This window comes from Cyanistes caeruleus, chromosome 4, assembly GCF_971803275.1.
Source record: "Cyanistes caeruleus chromosome 4, bCyaCae1.hap1.1, whole genome shotgun sequence".
NCBI classification, from domain to species: Eukaryota; Metazoa; Chordata; class Aves; order Passeriformes; family Paridae; genus Cyanistes; species Cyanistes caeruleus.
Genome location: NC_141704.1, coordinates 11,489,544 through 11,517,165, shown reverse-complemented (window position 1 = coordinate 11,517,165; position 27,622 = coordinate 11,489,544). Strand labels below are relative to the sequence as shown.

General features: G+C 36.9%; 1 protein-coding gene across 17 annotated transcripts in view; it reads right to left on the bottom strand.

The window, feature by feature from the left end:
- MAGI2 (membrane associated guanylate kinase, WW and PDZ domain containing 2) overlaps nucleotides 1-27,622 on the bottom strand; it is a 706,446-nt gene that overhangs the window by 490,265 nt on the left and 188,559 nt on the right. For all 17 annotated transcript variants that reach the window (XM_086886645.1, XM_086886637.1, XM_086886631.1 and 14 more), the window contains exon 2: nucleotides 5,576-5,692. In XM_086886645.1, the coding sequence (XP_086742771.1) occupies nucleotides 5,576-5,692 (117 nt within the window). The remainder of the gene's footprint in view (nucleotides 1-5,575; nucleotides 5,693-27,622) is intronic.

Genomic DNA, 27,622 nt, shown 5'->3' with positions numbered 1-27,622 from the left:
CAGTGCCTGCAGCCCAAAGATGTTCTGAGCACAGACAAGGCTTTGTACAAACTGATGGAGAAGAAGCATGAGTGCTGATTCCAGCCTTTACTACCATGCTCTGAAACAGACAAAGTCCCCATAAATAACATGAAAAGTCAATACAAAGATGTATAAGCCAAACTCTTTTTACCAGGCATTCCCAGTATCCTCAGAAAAACAGGTCATTGACCTGTGTGTGTTTTCAGTGGATAATTAGGAATACTGAATGCAGCACTGGAAAAGAAAGTACAGTCCACAGGCAACAGCTTAACCACCACTCCACCTCATGCAGGACAGCTCAGGCATTGTTGGTGCTCTGTGATTTTTTATCAGCTGTTCTTTTCCTCTTCTATTTAGCCTTTCTGTCATAGGAAGCAGTGGCATTCTTCTCATCTTCTGGTACACACGGTTTTGCTGCAACCAGCACAGTGGGGCTCTCATTTCACATAATTACCTGATTTTGCTCAAGATGCCAATGGTTTAACTTTAAGTACACTTTGGAGGTGTGGTCCATGAGATGCATAACAACAAAAACATTTTTAAAAAGAGCTCTGCATTGCTCTATTCTGAGCCATCACAGTCTAAGCAATAGCTAACAATGGAAGAATAAAGAAGTCAGTGAAGTTAGGTAATGTTATTCCCAGTGATGCAGACATTTCTTGGCAGCATTGTATGCTAAGTACAGATTATTTTATCCTAGCAATAGCTCCATATGATGTCAAACTGGCAGCTCTTTCACTGACAGTACCTCTTGTAAGATACTTTTGACATGAACAAATTTGTAAGAAAAATATACCATTGGAGTCTGTTTCACACATTTCCCTTTGAATTTTCTTGGCTATACACTTTTTAGAAGAAAAAAGTATTTAAAAAAAATAAAATTGAAAGGCTTCATATTTGTACAAATACGGATTAGTCAGGCATAACTCACAACCTTATTCAGAGCAGCAGAACTATGCACAGGGAGCTTCTGAGTTTGGGCTACCCTCAACCAGTACAGAGTTATTGCTCACTTGAATTCTGCAACTCTTTTCTCAGCTTGGAAATTAGAAACCTCATATGAAAACCTAAGTATGTAGTATGGATTTAATTCAGTATTTTCCAATTACTGTGACCAAAATAAAAGATATTAGAAGAAATAAAAACTATGATTCACCTATTATTAGGAGAGGAAAGTCTTACAGACTCCCAGAAGTTCTTTATTTCTGATGGGTATCCACAAAGTAGACTATAAATGATTAAGGTTTGCCAATCTATTACAGTTCTCTGACAATGGGAAAGACCTTGTTTGTTTTGCACTGTTTTGCAGATGGAGATTTCTTCAGGTCTGAAGGTGTAAATTCCCCTGCAGCCTCAAGTATAAACATATTTTATTGACTTTAGTATCACCAAAATATAAGCTAATGGCTCTACTTTTACTATATATGATAAATAAAACCAACACCCAGAAAATAAATGTATCACTCCATGTACATTTTCTTCTGGGAAGAGGACCAGACAGCAAACATAAGCATGCTGCAAGATATAACATTTCAACAGTACACAGACAATATTGCAGCACATGGGTTAAATTTATATACAGACCTGACTACATTAAAATACAATAGAACAGAACTATATTTGAAAATGAGGCTCTAATTTATATTGACACAAAATGACCTAAATCTAAATATTCACAGAAGATGGAAAAAAATAAGCAGAAGTGACTTAAGTGACTTATTAAGTGTTCATAAGTGTCATATTTGCAATGCAGTGTTAATTATATTCACCTAACACAGAGCACCCATGGCATCAATAGGGAAGTGACAAAAAGGAGGATCTGTTATCATGATTTGGTATGTGGGAAACTCATGTGGCTGCTGATAATGATTCCATTTTTTGCCCCTAGTCACTCACATACAGCATATGGCTCAGTCACAAAATTAATTTTTTTTCCTATGCTGCTGATAAATGTCTTAAATAAAACATCCTTCAATTCCTCCAATTTCTGTGCTAATGGTAATACTGAAATATCCAGTGCTGTACGGCTCCAACCCTCTCCATTCTTACATCATTCCTCTTTTTTTTGTAAACTCAAGGACTAGGAGGGAAGCTTCTTCATCCCCATAATGTTTTTAAAGCTATTTTTCCCCATTTTCACTGTTAAGAAAGCATTCATGGGCTGCATCCCCCTATGGTGCAGCAGGAAAGACCAGCTCATCCAAGCTACTGTCAATATGAGGTTATTTCCCAGAGGATATCAATGAGCTTCTCTCCCTGCTTTTCTGTATTGCAGGACAACCACAATAGTGCTCCTAAGTATCTTCAGGAGTAAGTTTAGGATATAAAAAGTGCTAAAATTCTACACAACAGGAAAAGGGGAAGAAAATGCAGGACAGCAGACTTCAGCTAGGTCTTCTGAAACTGGGAAATGAGGAACTTTTCTTTCCCCCAAAACTGCCTTGTTAATGTCTGTATGCTGACTGCTACAAATACAATTGTACATCTCACCCTGGGATGTATGCATATCATTCCTGCTGGCAATGCTGGGAAAATCAATTTCATATGCACTGAGAACTGCAGCCCTCGTGGAAGGCAGCATTTGACTCTCAGGGTTACACGGTCATTTCTAATTTAATAGAAAGGGCCACTGCACTAGCAAAAATAGAGAAATGTAAGGATCACCAACCCAACCAATTCATCCCATTCCCAGGGGCTACAATTTCTGAGGGCAGAATTGACCCATTATCCTCACATCATGTGATTCTGGCCCATCTACTCTTTAGTGTACACAGGGATGTACACTTGTATAATAGACAATTCAAAGTCTTACCTAGAATCACAGTTATTGAATGGTAAGGGATTGGAAGATCATCAAGTCCCAAAATCCCCTCACAATGGGCTGGGACACCTGCCCCTAGAGCTGGTTGTTTAAAGCCTTATCCAGCCTGGTTTTTAACAGTGCCAGGGTTGAGTCCAAGGCTCAACCTTACCCAGTTTCTAGTAAATACTAGTTCAGTTGTCTAACTTGAGTTGGCTTATGCTGACTTAAAACAGGTAGGGATAAGTTCTCTGCTTCCTGGTTTCACAGAGAATACTCACTCATAAATGCAAGTGAAAGATGCCTTAATCTAACCTTGAAGGCTGAGAAACCCATGGTCATGCCCACTCCACTGCTGCCAGTGTGAACAGAAAAACCCAAGGTAAAAACTCTACAAACCCTCTCATGGTTTTACTGGCAATCATGCCTCTGTAACAGCAAAGAATGTAGATGAAATTTTGTTTGTCACATATTTTTCTTTTTTTTTTCCCTCTTTGTGTTACAACCTTGTCATTGGAAATGAAGTCAATGCTGCCTACAGCTGGGTTTCCCTCTCTACTTTTCTGCACCAGAATTTGAAAAAAACTGAGTGCAGCTTTTGCTGTGATGGCATCTGTTGCAATATCTGTAATAAATCCACGGTTAGGTGCACCAATGTTCTTGAAAGGTAAGTTTGTGATTCAAAAATCAGTTAAGTTATATGAAAATAAACAATCAGGTGAGAACATTTTCCCTCCTAGGCATGAATTCTGGGGACAGAGTAAAATTGCATTTAAAAAAGATTCACCACAATTATGATTTAGAGGGAATTTGGGTTGCAAACTATGTGATGGTGTTCTTTTTATTTGACTGATTATGAAAAATCCTATGGCTAACCACAAATCATCCTGTCTGCATTTGATCATTTCATTTTTTTTAAATACTCACTTTTAAGAAGGATTAGTTTCATAGAATTTTCAAGAACATTTTGAAGAAAATATACCAATTAAGCACTACGGGGTTTTTTGTGGTTTTTTTTGGGTTTTTTTTGGTGTTTTTTTTTTGTTTTGTTTTGTTTTGTTTGGTTTGGTTGGGGTATTTTTATTTGTTTGTTTTTGTTGGTTTTTTTTTCTTGCTGCGTCTACTACTGAAAAGAGTCCTCCACTTTCCAAGAATGTAAGAACACACCAGGTTACCCAGCAAAGCAGCACCCGCCATTTACAACACTATAGTATATTTCAAACTGCAGATTTTACTTAGTCAAATATGCTCATTATATAATACAATAATGACCGAAGAATTTAACAACCTAAAGTGACACAGAAGATGGAGAAGTCACAGCAATAAGGAAAGGTTGTGCTGTTTACAGACTCCAAATTAGTCTTCGTGGTTGTAGTGTTGCATTTTGAATGACAAATTTGATTCTGTGACTATGGTATCTTACTTGAGGCATGAGAACACTTTATTATTGCCTTGAATGAAAACAAAACAACCTCAAAAAATACTCATTGTGCCCATATCACTGACAGATGGTGTCTGTCACACACGACGTGTGTGCAGTAGTTGCAACATTGTTGTATTTTTATTCTTCTTTGACCTGGACCTGTGGCACTAATGAGCATGGACTGGGGCAATAATAAGAATATGCTTAGGCTAATGATGCCCCCAGATAACCTTGGAAGCGGGATTTAGTCTCAAAACTTTTTTTCCAATACAGTTGTAATGTTTCTCAGCATTTTCTGACAAACCTAATTTATCATAAATCTCACATAAATACAACATTTTTTGTTTTCTGCATACAGGTAATAACTTCTAAATGTTTTTCTCCACCTTCCCTTCTGATCAGTTGCAAATGGAACATCAGAAATTAGACATTTATATTTATTTTTTTAGGAGGAGCTTTTCAAAGCTCCATTCTTTAATATTATCAAAGAAAAAACATACAGTATCATTCACAACAACTCAGATTTCAAAGGGTATCCACCATTACCATAGAAATAGCACAGACACTTAGTATAGCACCCTCTGCCTATCATTCCAGTGTCAAGCCTGTAAGTTCAAAAGTGCACACCTTTTTTGCAAAAACCAGAAGACCCATTTTATGTCTGCTAAGCAATAATTTTATCAGGGAAGAATAATGGAACTTCAGTCCATGTAAAATGATATGTTGTCTGTCAGCCAAGTGATCTGTTCTGAAAGGCATGACCCTGACAGTTGGACATGGCTTGTGTGACTCTGCTTAATTTCATGTCCATTGTTGAAATACCTGAATCTTGTCAATACAACAAAACCTATTTTAGAGATTTCAGAATATTTTGAATATTGGCTTATGTGGCAGCAAACACATATGCAAAACACTTCAAACTTTCATTGCCATTCCTGTTGCATTCAGACAAAATCTGGTATACACATTTCTTCTGTTGCCCTAATGCTTTATAAATCCAATGGATATCCACTGAACCAGCCCAGAAAACTGTTGGTTTTTCTCTTTAAATTTGTGCTTTTTAAAACTACAGAAGAAATAAGATTATTATTATTCTAGAGCCACACTTCATGAAATTACAGCTTTGAAAACACCATGAAAACACCACCATTGCACAGCTGAATTTCTCAGCAGTTACGTGGAAGACTAGAACCAAACCACAAATCTATTAACAAGAAGTCTGTTTTATCCACAGACCACCCCTTCATTCATTGCAAAGGATCTCAGAAGCATTCACCCAGATGGTTTATTGCCACTAAAATGCCAGGTTTGTCCATCTGCAGCCTACTTACATGGCACTGTGCGGAGGTAGAGATTGTCTCTTATGATCTGCTGGAGCTCATGGTCCACCGAACCTTTCTGGAATCGGAGATTGAGGTAGTGACGAAGGTCCTTATCAACAATGCCTCCTGTCAGGGAAAAGACAAATGAAAGTACAATTTAAAATTATATTGCTTTGATGGAAGCAATGAATCACTTGTAAATCTTTGTGGCTCATTTTCCTTCATGTTTCTGTCATGATAGAGAACAAAAGCACACAGAGCTTTCTGGTTAAAGCATGTGGTTGGTACAGTATTTTTTACTATTGATACTAGTAAAGGTTAAAAACTTTTAGTTAATGACAACTGATACTAGTAAAGGTTAAAAACTTTAGTTAATGACAACTGGCTAAATCTGTACAGTTCAGAAAACACATACAGGGTTATGGACAGAGCTGTCAATTTTCTTTCCACACGAACTTGAACATATTGTTATTATACAACTACCTACATATGCATCTAAATAATAAAGCATTAGATATTATGTTTCCTAGGACCTTATACCAATTTCCCATTTCTTATTAAACCAAAAATCTTGGTTCAAAATCTCTCTGCAGTGTTTAGTGGTTTTAGTCCTTGTGTAACCACAATAAAATGTGGCTGTACTTGGCAATCATATAAATATTATATGTTTTCTTTCATTTATTTTTGATAGAACTTACAATTGAAAGACACAATATCAAAAACAAGAGTTCATATTTTATTTCCACCACCAAAAATGTCATGACAACATCTCAGCAAAGTAGTACAAACGTGAAAAAAACGGAGTAAAAAACCTTGTATTTGCCACTCTTACTATAATTTTAGGACAAAACAATTTAAACTACTGTTTAGCCACTGACTGGTGTATCGTGTTCTACTATGAAAGGCATATCTATAAATCTAATCCAACATGATTAATAAGCACTTCCCAATATAGTTCCTCCCCATTTCTTTTAACCTTGAATAGGGATCACATTTATAATTATGGAGAAGTCTATAAATAACTCAATTTCTTCTCTCTCTGAAATTCTGACATAGGTAAAATATAGAAAATCATTTCTATATTGAGTTCTGACATATATTCCCAAGATGAAAAATTGCAAGTGGATAGATCCCCCACCTGTTGCTTCACACATGAAACCTTAAAACATTTTTTTAAATGGCATTTGTTATTGAACCCTCTGCCAAAAGTCTTATTGACTTAGACTATATAAAGATTTTCCTGTAAATAGGAACATATAACATCCCTATCTAATTATTTGAAAGTCACTGCAGAGCACAAATGGTAATAAATTAAAATATATTTCTTCTTACAGCTATTCCTGTTTACCTGCCTATTGTAACTCCATAATGTCGTTACTGCTGCTCTTTGTCAGTAACTTAAAACCTTTTGTTCCAGGTTTATAAAAAGCTTATAAATAATTTCTCTCTTTAGCTAATGCCAAAAAACCCAGCACACTTTCATAATTAAAAGAAGGGGGAGAAAAGCACCCCAGCTTATAAAACACAAAATACCTGTATGCCTGGTTCCCTGAGGCTGAGAACTTCCATATGGATCTCTTTTCCTCCAGGATCCTCAAGCTCTAACTGATCTCCTGCTTTGTACTGCTAACCCTGTTTCTTGCAATAGGTTCAGTTTGCAGACAAGACCATCCTTACTTCTAATTTCTTTTGAGATTTCTGACGAGTCTGTAGAGAAATTCTTTGAGTCTGCTGTCCTTCATGATCAGCTGCAGAGAGTAAAGGTCCTGCAGCTCTGCTCTAATGTACAGAACATGCCCAGTGATGCAGATACTTTTTGGCAGCCTGAGAAAATGCCAGCTCAAGAACAGCTGTAGCCTGCCCACTGACACAAACCCAAATCATTCAACTTATAACATCAGTAAGTTTAGGAACCGACACAGATTTCTGACCCTCAAAGTGCATTTTTATTTACAGTCTCTTGTTCCAAACACATTTGTTTGAAACACATTTAGTTCATTTACTTCAACATGTGCAATGAATGCACTAAAACCTCCTAAGCACTTCATAAAAAGAGTCACCTGTATTTATGGCAAATTGCATATTTCAAACTAGATACAAAAATGTGTATTTAGAGGAAGAAATACCTACAGCCTTGCATTTGTTACATGCAATTCAAAAGCAAGTTTCTAACAGAAATAAATAGAAATTAAACCTTGGTGTAGAGGAAATAAAACTTAGCAGCTTCCAAACACAATGGAAACAATATAATTTTCTTAACATCTGAGTATATACTGTAGAATTCTGTTGATTTCAAAGAGCAGTCAGATTAACTACAGTCAACATGTGTACAATTACAAATTTTCTTCTTAAAAAGCCATTCCATTCCTGAACTAATTCATGTTTTCAATTCTTTGGGCATAAGCTACCTTTTTTTTTTTTAAATCTGGTATAACAATGAATTTTTTCTCTTGAAAATAATCGTAAAAAAATAAAATAGTTCTAGAGCCCTGAAAAATAGATGCAGTGTATTTTTAGTTCATCCTTTCAATTGTCATTCTTCTGCTTTTCTCCCCTAAAAAGTTCTGTAGTTTTACCTGATGCTTTTTAAAAGCATATTGACTTGCTTTTGTGGTATTTATAGTACCTGAACTCTGGAGCAGCCTGATCTTTTTGAAGTACAATCAGGACAACATCCTGCATGTGCACTTATGGGTCCATAAAACTTTTTGTAAGAAAACTATAGTGAATTGCAAATATGTAAACCAGCCTTGATTCATCAGCATTGAATTACAGTTTGTGTTACAGGATTTATTAATCAAGAATAACATGAATAATAATAATAATAATAGGACTATGTCCTCCAAAATGCTGAAAATAAGACACAGAAATTGTTAGCATTTGGTTTACTTTGGAGGAAAAGATGAACAGTGACATTAACAGTAAGTTCATAGAAGAAATAGGGAAAAAGCATTTTTACAGTCAGCAACTACTATTTAATGGTCCTATCCAGCCCAGTTAGACAAGTGACTGACTTGGTTTCTGTAGAATTCAACTTCCATTTATTTTCTCTTTTTTGTAGAACACTGAAAATTACTGACATGTTGAGAAATTCCTGACATGAACCTGACCCCCTTCTTTTCTGTTATTCCCAGGCTGCTCAGAGTGGAGGAGTTTGGGTTGGTGCTCAGGGACCACTGGTGCCCATGGCGCCGTTCCACAAATCCCGCGGCGCTGCCCTGCGGCTCCCAAGCTGGAGCTCGGAGGGAAGGAGCTCCCCAGCCACATCCTGCTCACTGCATGTGACAGCAGCAGGAAGCACTGCTGTGTGGCAGAGGGATTACACAGCTCAAGCTTTAGGAACCCAACCCAGAGACCATAATTTAAAGGGTTCTTTGGCCGCTGCCACAGGAGGAGGCTGACAACTGCATGATGGAGCATTCACTGGCTGGCAGCCATGCAGTGCTTTTATGGTTGGTTTTTTTTCCCTTTTTGCTGGCTTGGGGCCTGTGCTCTGTTTCAGTTTCATTTCACTCCAATGACTCCCTTTGCTTTGCATACTGAGAAACATAGGATGTGAATTAAATATTTCCAGTAATGATCTCTTGCATAATGTATGTGTGGTTTAGGTACAGTTACCAATCATGACGGCAAACTCATAACCATGACTGAAGTTGATTCCAGACATTATAAAATAAGACACACGTGGCTGAACTAAAAACTGTTCTGTTTGCACGTAGTACTTATGAATTTAATAAGCAAGGTATAACTTTTTTCAGTATTCTAATGTATTTCTCTCATGTTTGTTTGTCTTTATAAAATCTAGTAGAAAAGTCCAACCAGAAAAGTACAATAAGGAACACACAGACAAAAGGGTACTGAATAGTTTCTGGCTCATTACAAGATTCAAACCTGAAGATAACTGCCATTTCCAAGAAAATGGCAGGGATAAAGATTTATAATTTTCTGTAATTCTAAATATTATAACATTTTTTGTAAGTTCCTGTGTGCTATCTCACTGATGCTCCAGTTGATGTCTGCACTTGCATTGTACTTTCCTTGAAGAATATGTAAACATGAACATCCCTCTTGTTCCTTCAATGGTAGCTCTAAATAATTTGTTTTACCTGTAACATATTTTTATTGGTGTAAATTTTCAACAAACACTTCTGAGTATTCACCAATTCATATTTGCTCATCTTGTATCATAATCTCTCATTTAATTGGCTTCCCAAAATGTGGTGTGGTAATTTATTTGGAATTTTTTAACAATAAAATCAATTGCATCTCATCTGAGAATAATCTGCCTTAGATATTTTATTGGCTGGGATTAAAATTTAAAATATTTTGGTTTTCCTGGCTTCCATAAATATTCCTGGTTAGAAATATCTGTGTGCAAGTAAGACTTTTAGATCTATATTTGCATCTGTACATGATCTACAGATGTACATGGGGAAACTAAAGGAAATATCTTAGTATTGTTGCTCTGTAATGATAAAGCAGACAACCTCATAAACTTTCAGTATAAACTGCCCCCTCTCTTCTACTGCTCTACTTTAATCAGACTGGCTCTCCCTTTGTTTTTAATAAGCTTCTGCTTCTGACTGTAAACATTAGCCATATATCTGGCAAAATCAAATGCCTTGAATGACCTGGCTTTCACCAGCTTCAGCAGGAGCATTCTGCTGGAGAGTCTCATCCAAATTATTTATTCAGGTGGTACCTGGAGCATTATATCTATACCATGGTGTGGGTCCATGGCCATCTGACAACAGCTCAAGTTTCTTCTGCACCTCTTCAGTACAATACTTGCAATTTGCTGCCTGCTACATTAATTTATCCTTCACTGTTCACAGATAATCTAACTGACCTTTCTATAAGCAGCCTAAATGATGACCTAAATTCTTTAAATCAGCTGTATCAGGAATATCTGATTTGTTAGTTCTTTTCTCTACCAATGAGACAGAAATTTATTTTACCCAGGAAGGTGAGTGCAAGAATATTTTTTGTGACTCTCTGGGATATAACAAGACAAACAGGTAAAAAGCTACGTGCATGGTCCAATTGCTCATTTCTGAATGTCTTTTTAAATGGTCCAGTAAGAATCCAGAATACCTGAAATTACCCTACAGAACCCATCTTAGTCATTCCAATCCTTTTAGTGAAAAATCCTTTTTAACTTTAAACATTTCTATTATTTTTTTTCATTCTGTCATATACAACCTAATGTGAGGTGATCTATAATTCCCCTCTTCCCGTCTTGTTCTGCAGACCCGCACACCTCCAGGCTGATGCACAAAAATCAGCAATGAGCAGCAGTGAGGGATGGGCACCACACATCTGTGAGAAAGCCCACATCAGCCACAGCTCCCAAACATTCCTTCCATCTTATCCTGAAAGATTTTAAGCATAAACCAAAATTTCCTGCTGTATTCCCAGGTTTTTCGCTGTATGATCCTCTCAGAAGAAGAGCGCCACAATTCCTTTTTCCCTCCAACAAGTTCAGTAATATTTTATTGTAACCAACTTAAAAATAATCCTTAAGAAAGCCTTCATTAAAGAAAAAAAATTATGATTACCACTACTCATATGAATTCCTTCTGTTGTAGTACAAATGGTACTTTTTAACGAATTAAATATGTCTTATTTTAGTACTTTATTAATGAAGATCTCAAGCATTTAAAACTTATGAGTCAGTGTAAGATGCTTTACTTTTAATAGTTTCTTTAATGGGCAACAGTTAACCAAAAAAATCACTTTTAAGAGAGAATAAGAAAATTCCAAGTAATATGAAAACTCTTGGTTGGATAAGTGTTCATTATTAAAATACAGCCTGTAGCTAAGCCTATTATTTAAGGGAAATTATTCTCAACAAACTTAACTAGCGCTCAGATTAGTATAAAGATGAGTGTTGGCACTTCACTAGTCATGGTATAAGGAGCATATTCAACAAGGGATGTTCCTTCAGGAATTCATGTAAAACATGTAAACACCGTAACAGTAAAAAAAACAAACAAACTTTAGTAAATTATGAAAAGCAGTTATTACACTGCCAGACATCAGCTGAAGATGCATTTTAGCTTAAAGCCTTTCTATCCCTAGATTAAACCGTGAACACTTCTGCCTGCCTTTCACCACTACCTTCAGCCACATCTGCCACCTGATTTATCTGCAAAGCCTCAAACTTCTGGGGTGAGGTATGAGCTATGAGCTCTGTGGAATGTGTGTGACAGACAACCAAGAGGGAATTATGCAAGAAAATCCTCATGGAGAAAAATAATTTCTTTCATATTTGGAGCTACTGCAATTAATTGTATTCCCTGATCCTTTAATGGAGATCTAAATAAATTTAAATGTTTTGGAAAAAAAAAATAGATCTCTGTATTCCTCTATGTGCTATATACAATGAAAAACATTTTAAGATATAATTTATTGATGGGAAATGGCCTTCTCTTTCATAGCCTGCTATTTTGTAGTCTTTCTTTTTGGGTATGGATTATATAACTAACCTTTTTGCTTATTATATATCTTTTTTATAATATCTTTTATATTATATATCATACATATGTACCATATTTTTAACAATTAGACTTGCATCCTTAGCTTTATCCTTTGATTTCTTCCTTCTAGTATTTTAAATTCAAAATTTTAAAATACAAGATTGTAGGATTTACAGATTAAACTGGATGGGGATGGCAGTACATACAGACTGTATTAAAAAACCTGCAATAAATTATAGTCAATGACTGATTTTCTCCACTGTGAGAATTCATATTTGGATGAATGTCTCTGTACAAATATGCAATTCCCTAATCTCTACAGATGACATATTCCACCTGCTCTCCTCAGACCAAATGACAGGCTGAGGTTTGCACTCTTTGATCTTCACAGAGGAGAAAGTTTCCACTTTGTTTCTGGGAAAAGAGGAGTCCTCACTGCCCAAGGACACCCTGGGTCCAGCTCACCACTGTGTTTTTGCTGTACCTTCTGGGGTAGTCTGAGGACCAGATAAACAGGATACCCTGGAGCAGCCACAAATAAGACCAGCACCACGGGGGAAGACTGATTCTAGGAACACTGTAAAAGTGTATCATTCCCTGGTTTATTTTCTTAGTTTTTGTGGCTAGCCTCAAGCCTCTGTTTGAAATGTGAAGACACAAGTGTGCAGTGTGCTGGAGGCAAAAATGTGGTTTGTAATGATACAGAGAGGCTGTGTCAGCAGGAGAATCAACTGAGCCAAACACATCTGCATTTTGTACTTTACCTCCGATTGCTGAACTTCAGCTCTTATTACAATACAGAGCTCCACTCCTGGTGGCTACAGAGAGTTTTCCATTGCAAAGCCAACTGCAGCACCTTCCAAAGGCTGCTAGCAGCATGCAATGTGGACTTTCTAATACCCAAGTTACCCCAAATCAACCTCAAAATATGGATATTTACCCAGTAAAATAATTTTGTACCTTTTCTATTTAGAGGTACTTTGTTTTGCTCTCTTCAGTTAATTTCCTGTTCAGCACAGTTCTAGATTGAATTTGCTTGGAAAATGCCACGATTTAACTGGCTGGTAAAAAAAATGTCCAGCTGTCATTCCTGTAACAGAGGACAGTTTGGGGCACTTTGCTTTCAGAATACACATCTTTTATTTGGTGTTCCAATTAATAGGTGCATAAATAAAGGGATGTTCAAATAATGCTGCTGTTCTCTGCAAAGATTGTCTGGAAATGAACTGCCTTTAACTCCAGTTTTGCAAATTTGCTAAAGCTAATTATGAACCAGCTGTTTGTAGATGCCTCCTGTTTATCAATAATTTGATTTTTAACTTACCCAAAAATTTTAATGACTGCTCCTGAGATATTTAAAAGACTCATATTGTTCCTACAAGACTTGCTACAAGGCAAATAATTACATCCTTACAAATGTTTTTGACAAACATAAAATTGTAAGAGATTATACATTTGCTCACAAAATGAGAATGTCAAAACCCACACTAAACCTGCGAAGTCATATAGAAGCCAGCAATATTTGCACAGATAGGTTTCTCTTGAAATTTGTACATATTTACAGGAGCCTTTACTAGCAGTCAAACACTACCTGGCATTCAGATGCTCCCACTCCAGGAAATCTCCTTCTATTTGGTCAAAGGGTGTCACAATAGAGTATGAAATTTGCTAACACCAGTGTTTGTTATGTAACCAAGCTCTAAATACAGCTCCCGAAGAAAGTTCTAGAAACTGACTTGAAGAAGCCAGTTGGAAAAAGGAAAGAATACTTCTTACTGGTATTCTTCTAAAGACAAAGCCTTTTTGAAAACTAATGGCTCATAAAGATGAAAACTCACAGAACAGGTTTAACCAGAGATTGACTGTATTGGACTAAAAACATTTGAACAGACTAGTAAGGCTGGTTTTTGCTTCAGAAAAATACATACATTGTTATTTGAATTGGATATATTTCCAGGAAATATATTTATATTCTGAGAAGTTCTATATTAGTCAGAAATGTCCAACAGACAAATTTAATTAATGAGGAAAAACAAATTACATAAAGTTGTAAGAATTTTATTTTTATCAAACTGTAGCAAAATATTTTTTATGTGTTCCCTTGGAAGAAAAAAAAAAACAAAACCTAAATGATGCTTACTGACATGTTCATTAGAAAAAAAGAGACAAATTGACTTCTCTGAAAAAGGCAGCATTAATCTGTAATACACAGTAATGGAGATAATGGGGGCCCTGTTTGTTCTGGCTGGATACAAATTATGCCTCACTGTGTCAGTGTAAATCTCTGTGCTTTAAGGGTGACTCCCCCAGCACCAAAACCCTGCAGGCTCCCTTGGGGTCAGCTGTGGATGCCCAGAGCACCTGGAAGAAGGGCCTGCTCAGACAATATTGCTCAGGAGCAGCCACAGCCACGTCCCTTGTGTCACCTCTGCTGTGCACATCCAGAGCTCCTGCAGTCCCCTCTGAGCTCCATTCTGGGCCACCTGCCCCCGGGAGCCACATGGAGAGACTGACACTCCTCGTGAATGATTCTGTCCTACAACTTCTCTTACCCACCCCAAAGCAGAACTTGTATGTTCAAATTTCTCTGACAGTGGAAAAACATTCTCCTGTTCTTACTTTGCAATGGGTAAAGCCAGCTCCTCACAAAAGTAGACAGAAATTGCTCCTCACCTTTAATGGAAAAGTTGCTGTTCTAATACTTTTTTTCTATTAATATATCAGTACAACTGTTCATCTACTAGGGACACAAATATTCTTTTTCTCTAATACTCTTTTCATTTTATCTTTGTGGAAGACAACTGTGATGGAGCTTTGAGGTCTGACATGTATTTAAATAAAATATGAAAGGCTGAATTGGAATAGTGGCATTATTTTACCAGACTTGAATTATATGAAAGGTATTTTACTTAAATCATAGCTGCACAATTTTAATTGCTTGAGATAGAGACTTATTTTCCTTACTTCTGGAAATAATATTGCCATATTAATAGGCTGTGAATTATGTGCTGACATTTTGCAAAAAGAAAAAATTAATCTGGGTAAAAGAATCCTAGTAATACACAATTTATGAGGGAAGTAAGCTCACAGAGGTTACCATTGTAAGAGTTCTAATAATAGTTTAAAAATATGATTTAGGTTGGTATCTGAATCATGGCAGCCCAGTTTTTTAAAGTCTTTGTAGCAACTCAGTCTGAACTAATAATGTACCATAAAAAACCACTACCATAATCCATTACTGTCTTGCTTTCAGATAGTCATAAATAGCACAACAGCATTTTGCAGACTTTGTACTCCAGAAACTTGTCAACTGCAAACTCAATTTTGCAACAGATAATCTGAATTTTTCAGAGTTCACAAAATTATTGATAATCTCTGAATTGCATATATGTTACCAAATGTGTTTCCTTCCCTGAAAATGTTATTTTCAAGAATCAAGGGTCATGGCATTCATATCAAGTCAAAACAAAAGTAAAAAGCTGAGAAAAAATTAAAAGAGGAGATGTTTTGCAGCTGTTATTTGGCAATGGGAAATTAAGGCAACATGAAACATCCAAATAAGCCTGAGGCTGAGAAGGCATCCTCCAGTTTTATAAACACCACAATACTCAGTTAACTGTCTCAGCCCTCTGTATTTCGCTTGTGTGGGATGTTCCTCTCAGCCTGCAGCCCACCTTCTCAGCACACAAAACCAAAACAATGTCATGCTGGAAACCGAGGAAGGTCCCCAAACCAAGAGCAGGTGAGTGCCTCAGTGTGTTGAGAGGCCACAGGACCGGTGGATGCAGTGTTGAGCCCCTGTAGGAAAACACTGAAGCGCTGAAATGTTCTGCACACTAAGAAACCTGCTCTTCAGCCAAGACAGAAGAGAGTGAAGACAGCAGAGTGCCTCAGGTCACCTGGAACAAGTTCTGCTCTACTAGTGGAATAGGTCATTATTAGGCTTAAAAACAAATCAAACTAAACTAGCAGTAGATGTACTCTTTGGAGATTTACAAGAAGACCATACTGTAAATTCCACTGAAAAGGAATTAACACCCTACTTAGGTGTTAATTAAATATAACAATATTTGTCATAAAAGCACTCAGCTCCAGGTACCAGAACATTTCACATCAGAGAACTATTGCACTGGATCACACTCTGGGTCATTATGTTTGGTGGTCTGTCTCTGACAAACATTTTGTCAAGGCAAAAAAAGAAACATCAGAGTCTGGTTGTTCTGGATGCTGCAACGTGGCAGGGCAGACACCCTCTCTAATTCTGCCTCTGAATCACTCCCACTGAGGATGCAATTCCTACAGTCACTTTTTTTTTTTTTACCCATATGGAAAGGAAAAATCTTCCTACTTGTTTCAGAGATAAATTGGCAGGATTAAATGAAAGCAAATAAATAACCACAAAATACAACATAGAGATTTGTAGACGACAAAACAAATGATTGCCATGTACTTACTGGTGAAAGAGTTTTCTAAGCACTGCAACACTGTTCTTCACTTCTAGGCATAGCCAGACTGCATGAGCCCATGTCTCTGGGTCAGACAAAAATAGTAGATCCCCAGCACACAAACACAATGAAGCTTCAAATTAGCCTGTTCTCAAAAACCTACAAAAACAGAACTGATTTTTAAAACAAAAAAAATTATAATTTTTTAATGCTATTCCAAAGACCATTCAAAATTACTGTATGTGCTGCCAATAGAGCAATGTCTTTATGCCATCAAAGACACCTTTTGTGTAGAATGGTGCTTTAGCATGAAAGACAGCACTTGGTCTTGGAGCACTGAACCAGCTGCTCGGTGCATGAAGAGGCTGTTACATTCTGGGACAGTCTCACTTGGTTAGCTGAGTCCCCTCGTGCTGATTTAATTAGCACTGCTGGAAAATGCAAATGACCAAAAGAGACACTGTGTATTGTGCAAAATTAGATTGTGAAAAATGTGTGCTTACATAATATGTTTCAACAGAGAAATAAAATGCTCCTGTTCCCAGAGCTGTAGGCAGGCAGATGGTGGGTACTCCAGCAAGATCATGCACTCTGCCTGCAGAGACACAGTGCCCTCAACCTCTGGGGAAGAGACTGCTGCTGCATTTCTCTAATACCCCAGTTTGCTGAGCCACAGAGCAAAACACACAATTACAGCCGGACTAAAATTGCTCACTCTGCATCCCCAGAAGCAGAAAGGTGTCACAACAGGGGACAGAAATGAGATGACAGAGCTGTAGGTTCATTTTGTTACCCTTCAGGCACATTGTCCCCATGGCTATGATCTACTGGACTGAAATCAATACAGTCTGTAGTTCAGGAGTATGCTTAGTTGTTTTGCACAGAATTTATTACATTTTCACAGTTGTTACTTAATTAAAAGAGAAAACTGGAGGGCTAAAATCATGGGACAATAAAGAATTTGGCAAGCCACTGAGGTGTGGATTAATAGTTACACATTTCCAGTTCTATCTGTGCATGTTAAGGTCAATATCAGTCTGCATACGGTACAAAGCCATTACAAGAGCCTCAAACACGAACATTATCAAGCAGGATGTGCCTGTAATTTCACCTGCCTTTCTCTGGTGAGATTTTGATGCATACCCCATAAAGTATTAGAGCTGTACTTTCCTAATGCCATTTCCTTCATTTAGTGCTACAGACCTAATATACTGTAAGTAAATATTACACCATATAAGAAATGCTAGCAGTCAATTTACCTTTTTCTATTTTTAACATGCTTGACAGTATTAAACTAGCATGCAGAGATAATGGAGAGTTTTATGGTTTTAAATCAGGAAGCTAGTAAAAATTTTCTGTTTCTCTAAGACTGCAATAAAAAAGGAAATTAAAACAATAAAAGGCCGGATTCTTGGACGCTTGCACAGCTATATTAAAGAAAATTTCTGTTCATGTCATGTATTCTCTTCTACACACTTGGAGACTGAAAGGAAACAGAATAACTTGAGTATTTGGCTTGAAGTATTTTACCTTTATCCATTTTGAAACACTACTGTGAGACCTCATGGACAAATACTGGTGAACTTGGGCCTCATACACAGAACAGTGCTAGTGTGCAAGTCAGATTGTTTACTCATCCTATACTAACAAGCTCAAATAATGCTAATGCCAGAGTAGGTCTGCATTCAGATTTTTGGATATAAGGTGTCAGAGCAGAAAAACCAGATGGTTACATTTAGGGACTCTACAAGTGCCTCTTGCTTTAGGAAGACAAGAAAAGGATGATGGCACAGGATGAAACAATGACTTTAAAATGCATATTTAATGCAATAAATAAACCATATCATCCACTGCACATTAGGAAGGAGTTTTTTGTTTCAAGAGTCCCTTCAGAATAAAACATGCTAAGGGCTCAATTTGAATGTTGTCATTGCTTCTGAAGGCTCCTTGAGCTGCCAAATGATGCCCCAAAACTGTAAGCTAGTTTACATGGTAGAAGAACTCAAAGATTGCACTGGACTTGCTCAATGTGAAGTTCTCAGAAACTCAGAAACTGAAAAAATAGTGCAGCTTGGGGATCAGTATTAATAGAGAGCAGGTCCCACTGGCCCTGCCAGCCACGCTGAGTCCTCAGGGGAAGTGAACCCCACAGGACCAAGGCTCTTGCTGTCCCAAACAAGCAAGTATTGGGTCTATATAAATCTGCATGAACTTAACACATCTTTATACCTCTTTCTTGCAATAGATGTCAGATTTAAAGAAATGCCTCTTAAAAAAGGAAATATCTATACATGTCTAAATAAGTATAGCACAAACCAACTGCCCTAAGGACCTTCAGACTCTGTAATACTGAGGGGAAAAAGTATTTGTGCTAGCAGTCAAAGAATATTATAAACAAAAAATAATTTAGACTCCCTGCTAACGATCAGATTTTTTTATTTCCACAAATAACAAGTGGCAATGGTGTCAGAATGTCAGTTTAACCCTGATTCAGAACTAGTTTCTGCATCAAAATAGTAAACTCCTGAGGGGGAACATCTAGAGCAGGGAAACTCTTCTGACACAGTGAGGGGTGTGAAAGTCACATTCGTCCCAGCAAAAAGAAAGAAACCAAAATATTTCAAAAAGTTATGAATGTGTTGATGTTGATTGAAGCTTGGAGCAGAGCATGCATGGCTGGCTGTTTAGAGACTGACTTCAGTTAAAACTATGATCGTATTCCTGAGGTGAATTCAGACGTGTTCCACAAATGCATCTGATTTTTGGTGCTTTAATTAAACAAATAGAGGAGAGACGTTTCAAAGAAAATTGAGTAGAGCAGTCTGTCCTGTACTGCAGTCTGGAGGCATCTTTTAATCAGCAATAGACCAAAGACACCATGAAAAGGGGATCTGAGTTTTGTTCTTAAGGAACACATAAAAGATGTACTAATTCACCAGTTGTCAAAGAAGAGCTGGCAGATGCCCTTATTCAGAAAGGGAATAGTCAGTGTATGAAGATATCAACTTATTTTGGCTGGAGATATTTCAACAACAAAGGAATGCTATACATCAAGGAAAACCAAGAGGAATGCTAACTTCTGAGGATGCTGCCAGCACTACAGCATCTCCTAAAAAGTACCAACTAGTCTAAGCCCATGGACTCATGGTGGGCCTGTCAGAGTTGGCTATTTTATCTTCAACCAAAATGAATGCAGCCTGCATTTTGTGATACTGATCTGAAGGATGAACTCAAGTATAAAATTAATTTCTCACTGCAAATGTTTTCCTGCTAGAAATTCCTTCTTTTCATGCTATACTAACTTATGCTATGTGTCTTGTTTTTGCTGCTCTTCTGCAAGCCTAACAGTTATCTGTTGCCCTAACAAGTACCCCAAAACACACTCATTACTATTGCTACTTTCATCATCATCATCACCATTATTATTAATATTAATGCCTGTATTAATCTGTGCCAAAAATAGAACACCACAAAGGGAAAAAAGATGCATTTTGGGATAGCAGCCAACTACTACACCACAAACAAGAAAAAAATTATACTGAAAAATGCTGGATATTAGAAATAATTTATTCAGAATTTCAGATTCAAACTAGCCAGGCTGCCAAAGGCTACTGAAACAATGACTGGGTTAGAAAAATGTCACTGAGCAATATTTATGTCTCTACACATGGAACTGAGCATGAGACAGCCTTAAGATTACTTCTTTTCTGTTTTAAGGCAAACTACATTTTTTGAATTTCTGCATCAAAAACGTGGGGAATTTAAAAGCGTAACGCAGTGAAGTCATATCTGTCATTTGGTGGCTGCCGATTTAGAAAGATCAAAAACCACCCCAAACATGAACAAAGGTATGCATTTGAATTTTAAGACTACAGATACTAATACTTTATGTTCAAGTTCAGCAAAACCCTTTAGGTCCTTTAGTCTGACCTCCCACATGTTGCAGGATATTCTATTTCAACCAGTACAGTGACCCCTGTACTAAGCCTATTAATTCATGTTGCTGCTGCTGTTTCCAGAAACATCTACAGGCTTGGAGATGAGAAAAGCTAGAGACCCTTCCCTTTTTCTATGGTGAATTCATTTGCCTTACTCTTATAAATGTATGCCTTCATTTTAATTTGAATGTCTCTGACTTCTGTTTCCAGTCCTTGCCTTACAATACCCCTCTCTCCTTTCAATAATGAAATACCCATAACTGCTCCATGAAAAGTTTATGTTACAAATTAAACCACTTTCTTTCTCCTTCATCCTCTTCCTTTCCCTGTTCTTTTTCTTTTTTTTTTTCTCTCCCTTTTTTCCTGTTAATGTTGAGCTGAACAAACTGAGGGAACACATTTCTCTGTTTTTATCTCTTGGATATTTTCCCTGCAGCTGTTTTCTAATTTGTCTACAACACATACAAAGATAAGAACAGAACTAGGCACAGACCCCTCACTACCTCACCAAGAGCCACAGGACCCATGACTGCACCACCACTGGAACTGAAGGAAATCTGATGGTCCTTTAGAGGAATCAACTGAAATGAACTCAAGGCTCTTCTGAAAAGTCTCTCATTTCTTCACAGAGCCAGTAGAACCCTGTGTATTTAATAGTATTTCAGTATCAGAACAAGAAAGCTTGTAATGATAATGAAATAGGCTGCCACAGGACACTGAAAAAGAGCGGATTCAACACAACTACTTAGGACAAATAGGAAAACTGCAATAAAATAGGAATTATTTTATTAAAACCATAAGTCATGGCATTCAATGGCACAGGTGACCAGTAAGAAATATGCTCTATTTGAAAAGACAAAGGTATTTACTATGATTTCAGAGTCAGCCACTAAAATAGGAGATGGGAGAATTTCAAAACAAAGAGAAAAATGCTTGCCAGAAATAACAATAAAGTCTTAAACATTATTTCCTGTATGAAAACTGAACCTTCATTTTTCTGCACAAATGTCTCTAAAAATTCTAATTTGCACTTACTGATATAGTTTCATAATTTTCACCTACTTGCCTAAAGTTTGTAGGTACTGATATCCCTAAATGGTGAAGTGGCTTATGACACAAAAGAAACTTTAATTTAACAGCACAAAGATGCTATGGTAGATTTACATTTACTATTATTACTGAAAAAAAAATTTCTTAAATCTTTGAAATTTAGGAAAATAAGAAACTGCAATTTGATGAGAAAAAAATATTTTCAGATGTGCTGATCACTGAGATTCCCTATCCCTAATTTGTTCTTTTGTTGTTAGTTTTTTTTTTTTTCTCTAGTATATTTTTGAACAAATTTAAAATGAGAATAAAAACATTTAAAGTCTTACTTTTAGTTTTACACATATGGGAAGGCAAATAGAAAATTACCTATTTTTTATTATTAATAATTTTTCTGTTATTGCCCATGTTTAATAATGGGGACTGATCTGATGCCACAGATAAAAAACATGTGATGTTATACAATATTGAGTGATAAACTGTAAACAATTACACCATTAACGAATACCAGGAGATACCTGTGCACAAGGGACAGTTAACATTATTCAATAGTTAATAATGCCATATTAACTGGCATTTCCCTGCTTCTGAAGGCTTAATTGTCAGACATTAACATTCTTATTGCACTCGAGGGATGTTCTTTACACCACTCCTTTAGCTAAGGCTAATGTTATTGCAGCTAGGTTTCTTGTCCCTCCCAATCCCCAAAGCACTCTGTTGATGTCTAAATAGCTGCTGCACTTACAGAGGGAAATAAGTATTGCTGATGAGCAGGACAAAACAATGAGAAAATTATTCTGATGAACACAAGATGTATGTTGAAATTTCCAAACTCCTTTTGGCACACCACAGAAGACAGGACACCATTTTTCTGGACAGGATTATATTAGTCCTTCTACTTAAAATGATTTCTTAAATTAAGTATAATTTCATTTTCATGTTTATTTTCCTGTACATATAAGTCCCTCAAAAATGGAAGATATATCAGTCAGTGTCCACAGAGCAGATCATAGATTATCCAATGTGATAATTAGTTTTCTCTCAAATTCTCTCAGTTTAGAGTAATAATAACCTTTCTCTGCTTTTCCTAGATCATGCCCTAAGCTATGGCACATTTCTATAGTGATGGGTGTGGTACAGCTCTCACACCTTTTCCATAATTTAAACCTTTTTCATAGCCAAGCTCTTCTAGGATAAACAGGTGTTCTGATGTATTCCTGCATCTGAAAAACTGCTGACCTGCCCAACTAAAGTGACACTTCTCTGAGCTGATTCCTATGGCAAAATAGAACACGCAAAATTCATGATACTCTACCCCTTTTTGTATAGCTGTGTAAGTTTGTCTTGCTTGTAAACACTGTGCTTAAAATTTTTCATCACTCAAAGCCTCCAGATGCCTTCCTCCATCCTCCAGAAGTTTCAGTGCAAAATGAATCCACATTTACCCCGACCTTCATAAACAGGTTCCATCCTTTGCGACTGGTATGCCAATTTTTACATTCCAAACTAGATACAACACAAAATTCTCTTAGCTGCAAATAATTGTCTGCGTTTTAAAGACATGCATTTTGACAGGTTTTTTCTTCAAGAAATATGACCTGTCATTCCCTTAGAAAAAGCTTGTAAAAGATACAGATGTTTTAGGACTTTTTGAGCCTGTTTCTCTACAAGGAATTTTTGTGTCCAGCACTGGTATGTTTAAGAGGGGAAGTACCAAATTTCATTTACATCTGTTGCTTTTAAAAATCTCAAGAAGGAAAGAGTAAATATGCCTTCTTTGCTTTAACTAATTAAAAATGTTACAAGATTTATATTAAAAGAAATTTAAGTTTGTGTATAAAGGATATTTTTATTTGGTAACAACTGTCGATTTATTCCAATATCATACATTCCTTCAAAACTTATTTTGGAAGATGCTTTTCTTGGAATAAAACATTCCTTTACTGGATTTTTTCATTAAGAGAGTATCAGTGAAATGTGTACCAGGCTTCTTCTAAAGGGTAGGATTTCACATCCTGTGGTGCTGCAGCATTAGACTTTGAAAACAGTTGTTTGACCAAGTCTTTCTGAACAGATTCATTAGACACCAGGTCTGCTGCTGCTGAGTGCATTAGAGGTGGAAGAGAGGAGCTGAGTAGTGGTGGAACTTCTCTTACCTCACAGTAATATTACTGACTTTTCCCTTGAAGAACAAACATCTAACTGGTGATAAAAGTTTATAAAAAGCCCAATAGAGCTCTTTATTTAATATTTAGGCTACCTTAAAGAAGAACATTAGGTGCACCAGAAAGTTGAAGGATCTGGTAAAGTATATACACATTTAAAATAAAGCTTTGTTGTCTTTCTATTGTTTATTTGGTCAAAAAACCTACTTGGATTTTATGTGCCAAAGGTCAATCAGGACAATGCTGTCCTCCTGTTCATGGACTAGAATCACTTTAAGTACACACCTCTCAGGCTGGCCAACAAATTCCTGCTGAGGTCTTAGAAGATCATTCATCAGCAGCCTCTGGCTTTGAAACCACCATTTGAAACCCATTTTGTAAAACCATCATATTTATGAAGTTGCATTCTGGATCAAACAGCTTCTAAATTTACTGTGTTTGGAAATTCTAATTCTACCTACCTACAGAAAATGAGCAAGATGAAATTTCACAGCTAATCTGCTGCTGTGCTTCACCACTTGTGATTTGCTCATAAGCGTCTTTGCAGAATATTTCACTGGTGTTTTCACATCAGCAGGTCCTAGCCACAGCATGCTACACTAACAAAAATCAAATTGCTGCACTGCTAGAGAAGGCCTTTAAAAACGTGATGATGAGTCTTGAAAAATGCTTGAGATTGCTTCCAATAGAATTTTTACCATAATTACAGAAATGTATTCCGTGGATTTCAAGGAAAAAAGTGCTTAACAAACTCATAGATTCAACTGCATGAAATACTGTTAGCACTTACTCTCATCAATTGATTTGCTTCTCCCCATACTCTGTTCTCCCATCATAAGGCAGCATTGTAGCTCTTACACTGCATAATCCTGAATAAAAATACTGTACTTATGAAACAAGGGAGTTACAGTGACAGAGGAAAGGAATGCCACTAAGTCAAATTATTTATATTCTTTATATTTAACTTGTTATCCATTTGCTTTTGTTCCTGTACTTCTCATCTTCAATGTCTCTGTTAATGTTATGAAGCAGAACTCTGTGTCTAGTATCTGCAAGGGTATAAGTTTCAGACTCCCCTCAAAATCTCTTTAGGTCAGTTGCAAAATGCAATTTTTTATTTTTTTTTTTTTTTTTTTGGTGAAGAATACCTGTGTCTGATCTTCTGAACTTGCAAACTCCAAACAGGCCACAGAGGGAGAGAGCTGCCCATGCCTGGCTGCCCTCAGGTACCCTGGGGCACCACCTGGGCTGTCCACAATTCTTACAGAGGTCCTTACTCCTCTTCCATTTTCACCATCATACACTGCTTGCTTTCATTTGCGTTCAGATTTTAATTTCTCAAAGGCCTCCTAATGCTATACTGAATTGTCAGGGAATTAATGCTACAGATACTGAAACATGAAAATTAAAGTTGAAAGCACCCAAACCACTGAAGTTGAAAGATTCATGACTCTCACATTTTCCATTCCTCACTTACTGGGGATAAATTAAATGATACCACAGAACAAATATGATTCATTTTTAGCTATCTAAGAATCAGGTACCTAGTCTGAACTACTCATTTGGTCTCCCTCAGCAGTTAATACAGCGACAACATAGACATGATTTCAGAGATGGTAAAAGAGAAGTCGAATCATAAAGGAGAAAGAAGAAAATAAAAATCCTAGACTGATGCAGGGAAACATGACACTAGCATTTAGAACATGGTGTCTGATAAGACTGCCTGCAGTCCACTTGCAAACTTTTCACCAACAACCTTTTCACTCCCTCCCATGCATTTCCCCGTATCCCATTTTAACATTTATCCCATTATAACATTTTGTCATCATTCTTATTTAGTTTTCATGCTGGGACAGTTAACTTCCTAGCCAAACTGTCAACAAAAATTTGCTAAAGTATCCATCAAGCTTCATTTTAAACTTCATTTTACAATGCTACATGGGAAGTGAATAAGCTTATAAAGTTTTTCTTGTGTATCACTTTGATTCCTTATCTAAAGACACAACATTGACTAAGTGACATAGAAACTAGGATCTTTTCATTCATTCTATTCAGGCATTTATTGAAATGACAAATCTGCACATTATATAGTGGTGCAACCAGAATCAAAATTTAAGGCTAAATCTGTAATGACTGGTCTTCCAAAATGTTTAATTGGAAAAAAAAATAATAAAAAAAAAAGGCGAAAAAGTATTGCTGTAAACAGAAGTGCTTTTTTCCACAGAGCACTAGGAACTTTCAATAAAGAAGACATATGGATGCATTTTATGCTATCAAAAAAAAATGTTCAAAATCATCTCTAGAGACTTGAGAATCCATTAGAAGCTGTTTTGGTGGGGTGAAAAGTGAAGTATTAAAAGAAATAAAATATGTATGAATTCTAGTAAGTCATCTCTCCAGTTCCTTAACTTCTAACCTCTTCAAATCTTAAACTCAGATTTTTTTCTACAGAAGTTTCCTGCAGAAAGAATTACCTTAAAATCAAGGTGTTCTGCACTACTACCATTAGCTGGTAACATTTTTTAGAAGTCTTTCTGTAGTGACCCATGTATGACCCAAAAATAGCTCCTTTATTGCAAAACTATTTTCAGAGCTGCACATGGCTCAGGGGCCTCCAGCATAAGGAGGACACGGATCTGCTGGAATGATCCCAGTGAGGGTCATGAGGATGATCAGAGGCTGGAGCACCTCTGCTTAGAAAGCAGACTCAGAGAGCTGGGGCTGTTCAGCCTGGAGGAGAGAAGGCTCAGGGAAGAGGGTGGATGTAGATTAGAGCTCAGGAAGAAACTCTTTCCTGTGAGGGTGGTGAGGCACTGGGAACAGGCTGCCCAGAGAAGTTGTGGGTTCCCCATCCTCTGGGAGCTCAAGGCCAGGTTGGATGGGGCTTTGAGCAAACAGGTCTAGTGAAGTGACCCTACCCATGACAGGGGGATTGGAATGAGATCAACTTTAATTTCTCTTCCAACCCCAACCATTCTATGATTATTACAGCGTGCTTCTGGCAGGAGAATGGTGAGTTGGATGACTCGGTTTAAGTTAACAGGAACTTTAGTTCATGGTCTGCTGCACTAGGAAGACTTATTCAGATTACTGTACATATCAGCACACAGAAAACCTGTTGAAGATTTACTAAAATCCTTGCCTTATTTGTTGCTTTCCACTTTCTGAACAGTCAACCACAACAGCTATACCCTTTATATTAGCCTTTTTATTTATGTCCTTTATATTTTAAGGATACCCAGAATGACCTGTCCAATGCTTAACTACATCCTAACCCTTTCTTTCAGCAAGTACTTAACTGAATGCCTTACAAAAAAATCTTAATTTTTAAGCACAAGCACAAAACACTGGTAACTTTCTTATACTGTGAAAAAATGAGTGACTACTTGCAAAGAATTTCCAAGTCAGACAGAAGTATGTGAGACTATGCATTAATGCATAAAACAGAGTCCTGTGAATAGAGATGAAACATATCAATTCCACTTCTGACTGACCTCACCTGACCCTTCTCCTGGTGTCCCTTTTTCTAGCTGGTGCTACCAGGAGAACTTGTACACCTCATACCACAAAGAACTACTTTAAACCATCTACAGGTCCTTGTTGTCTTTTAGTAACTGCATCTGATGTGCTTTGAGCCCAATAAAAGAAAAAGATGTAACATACCTTAGTCTGTTGCACTTTAGGTCCAAAAAAGCCCCAGATGGGATTCTTGGCTTCATGGTTTGAAAATTCCTCAGGCTCGTACATTTGTTTAATGACCAGTGTGGCTATGACTCAGCAGAGGACCCCAAGATTCTGACCAAACTACATCTAAATCTAGAAAATGGATGAGAATAAAATTCCCTTACTCAGATGTGCCTAATCCACAAGTGTACCTTCATCTTTCACATTTTAGAGATTAAAATAACGACCACTTGAAGAAGTTCTTCCTTCTCACATTCCCTTCTTACACATCCTTCTTATACAATTTGGTTTCTCAACT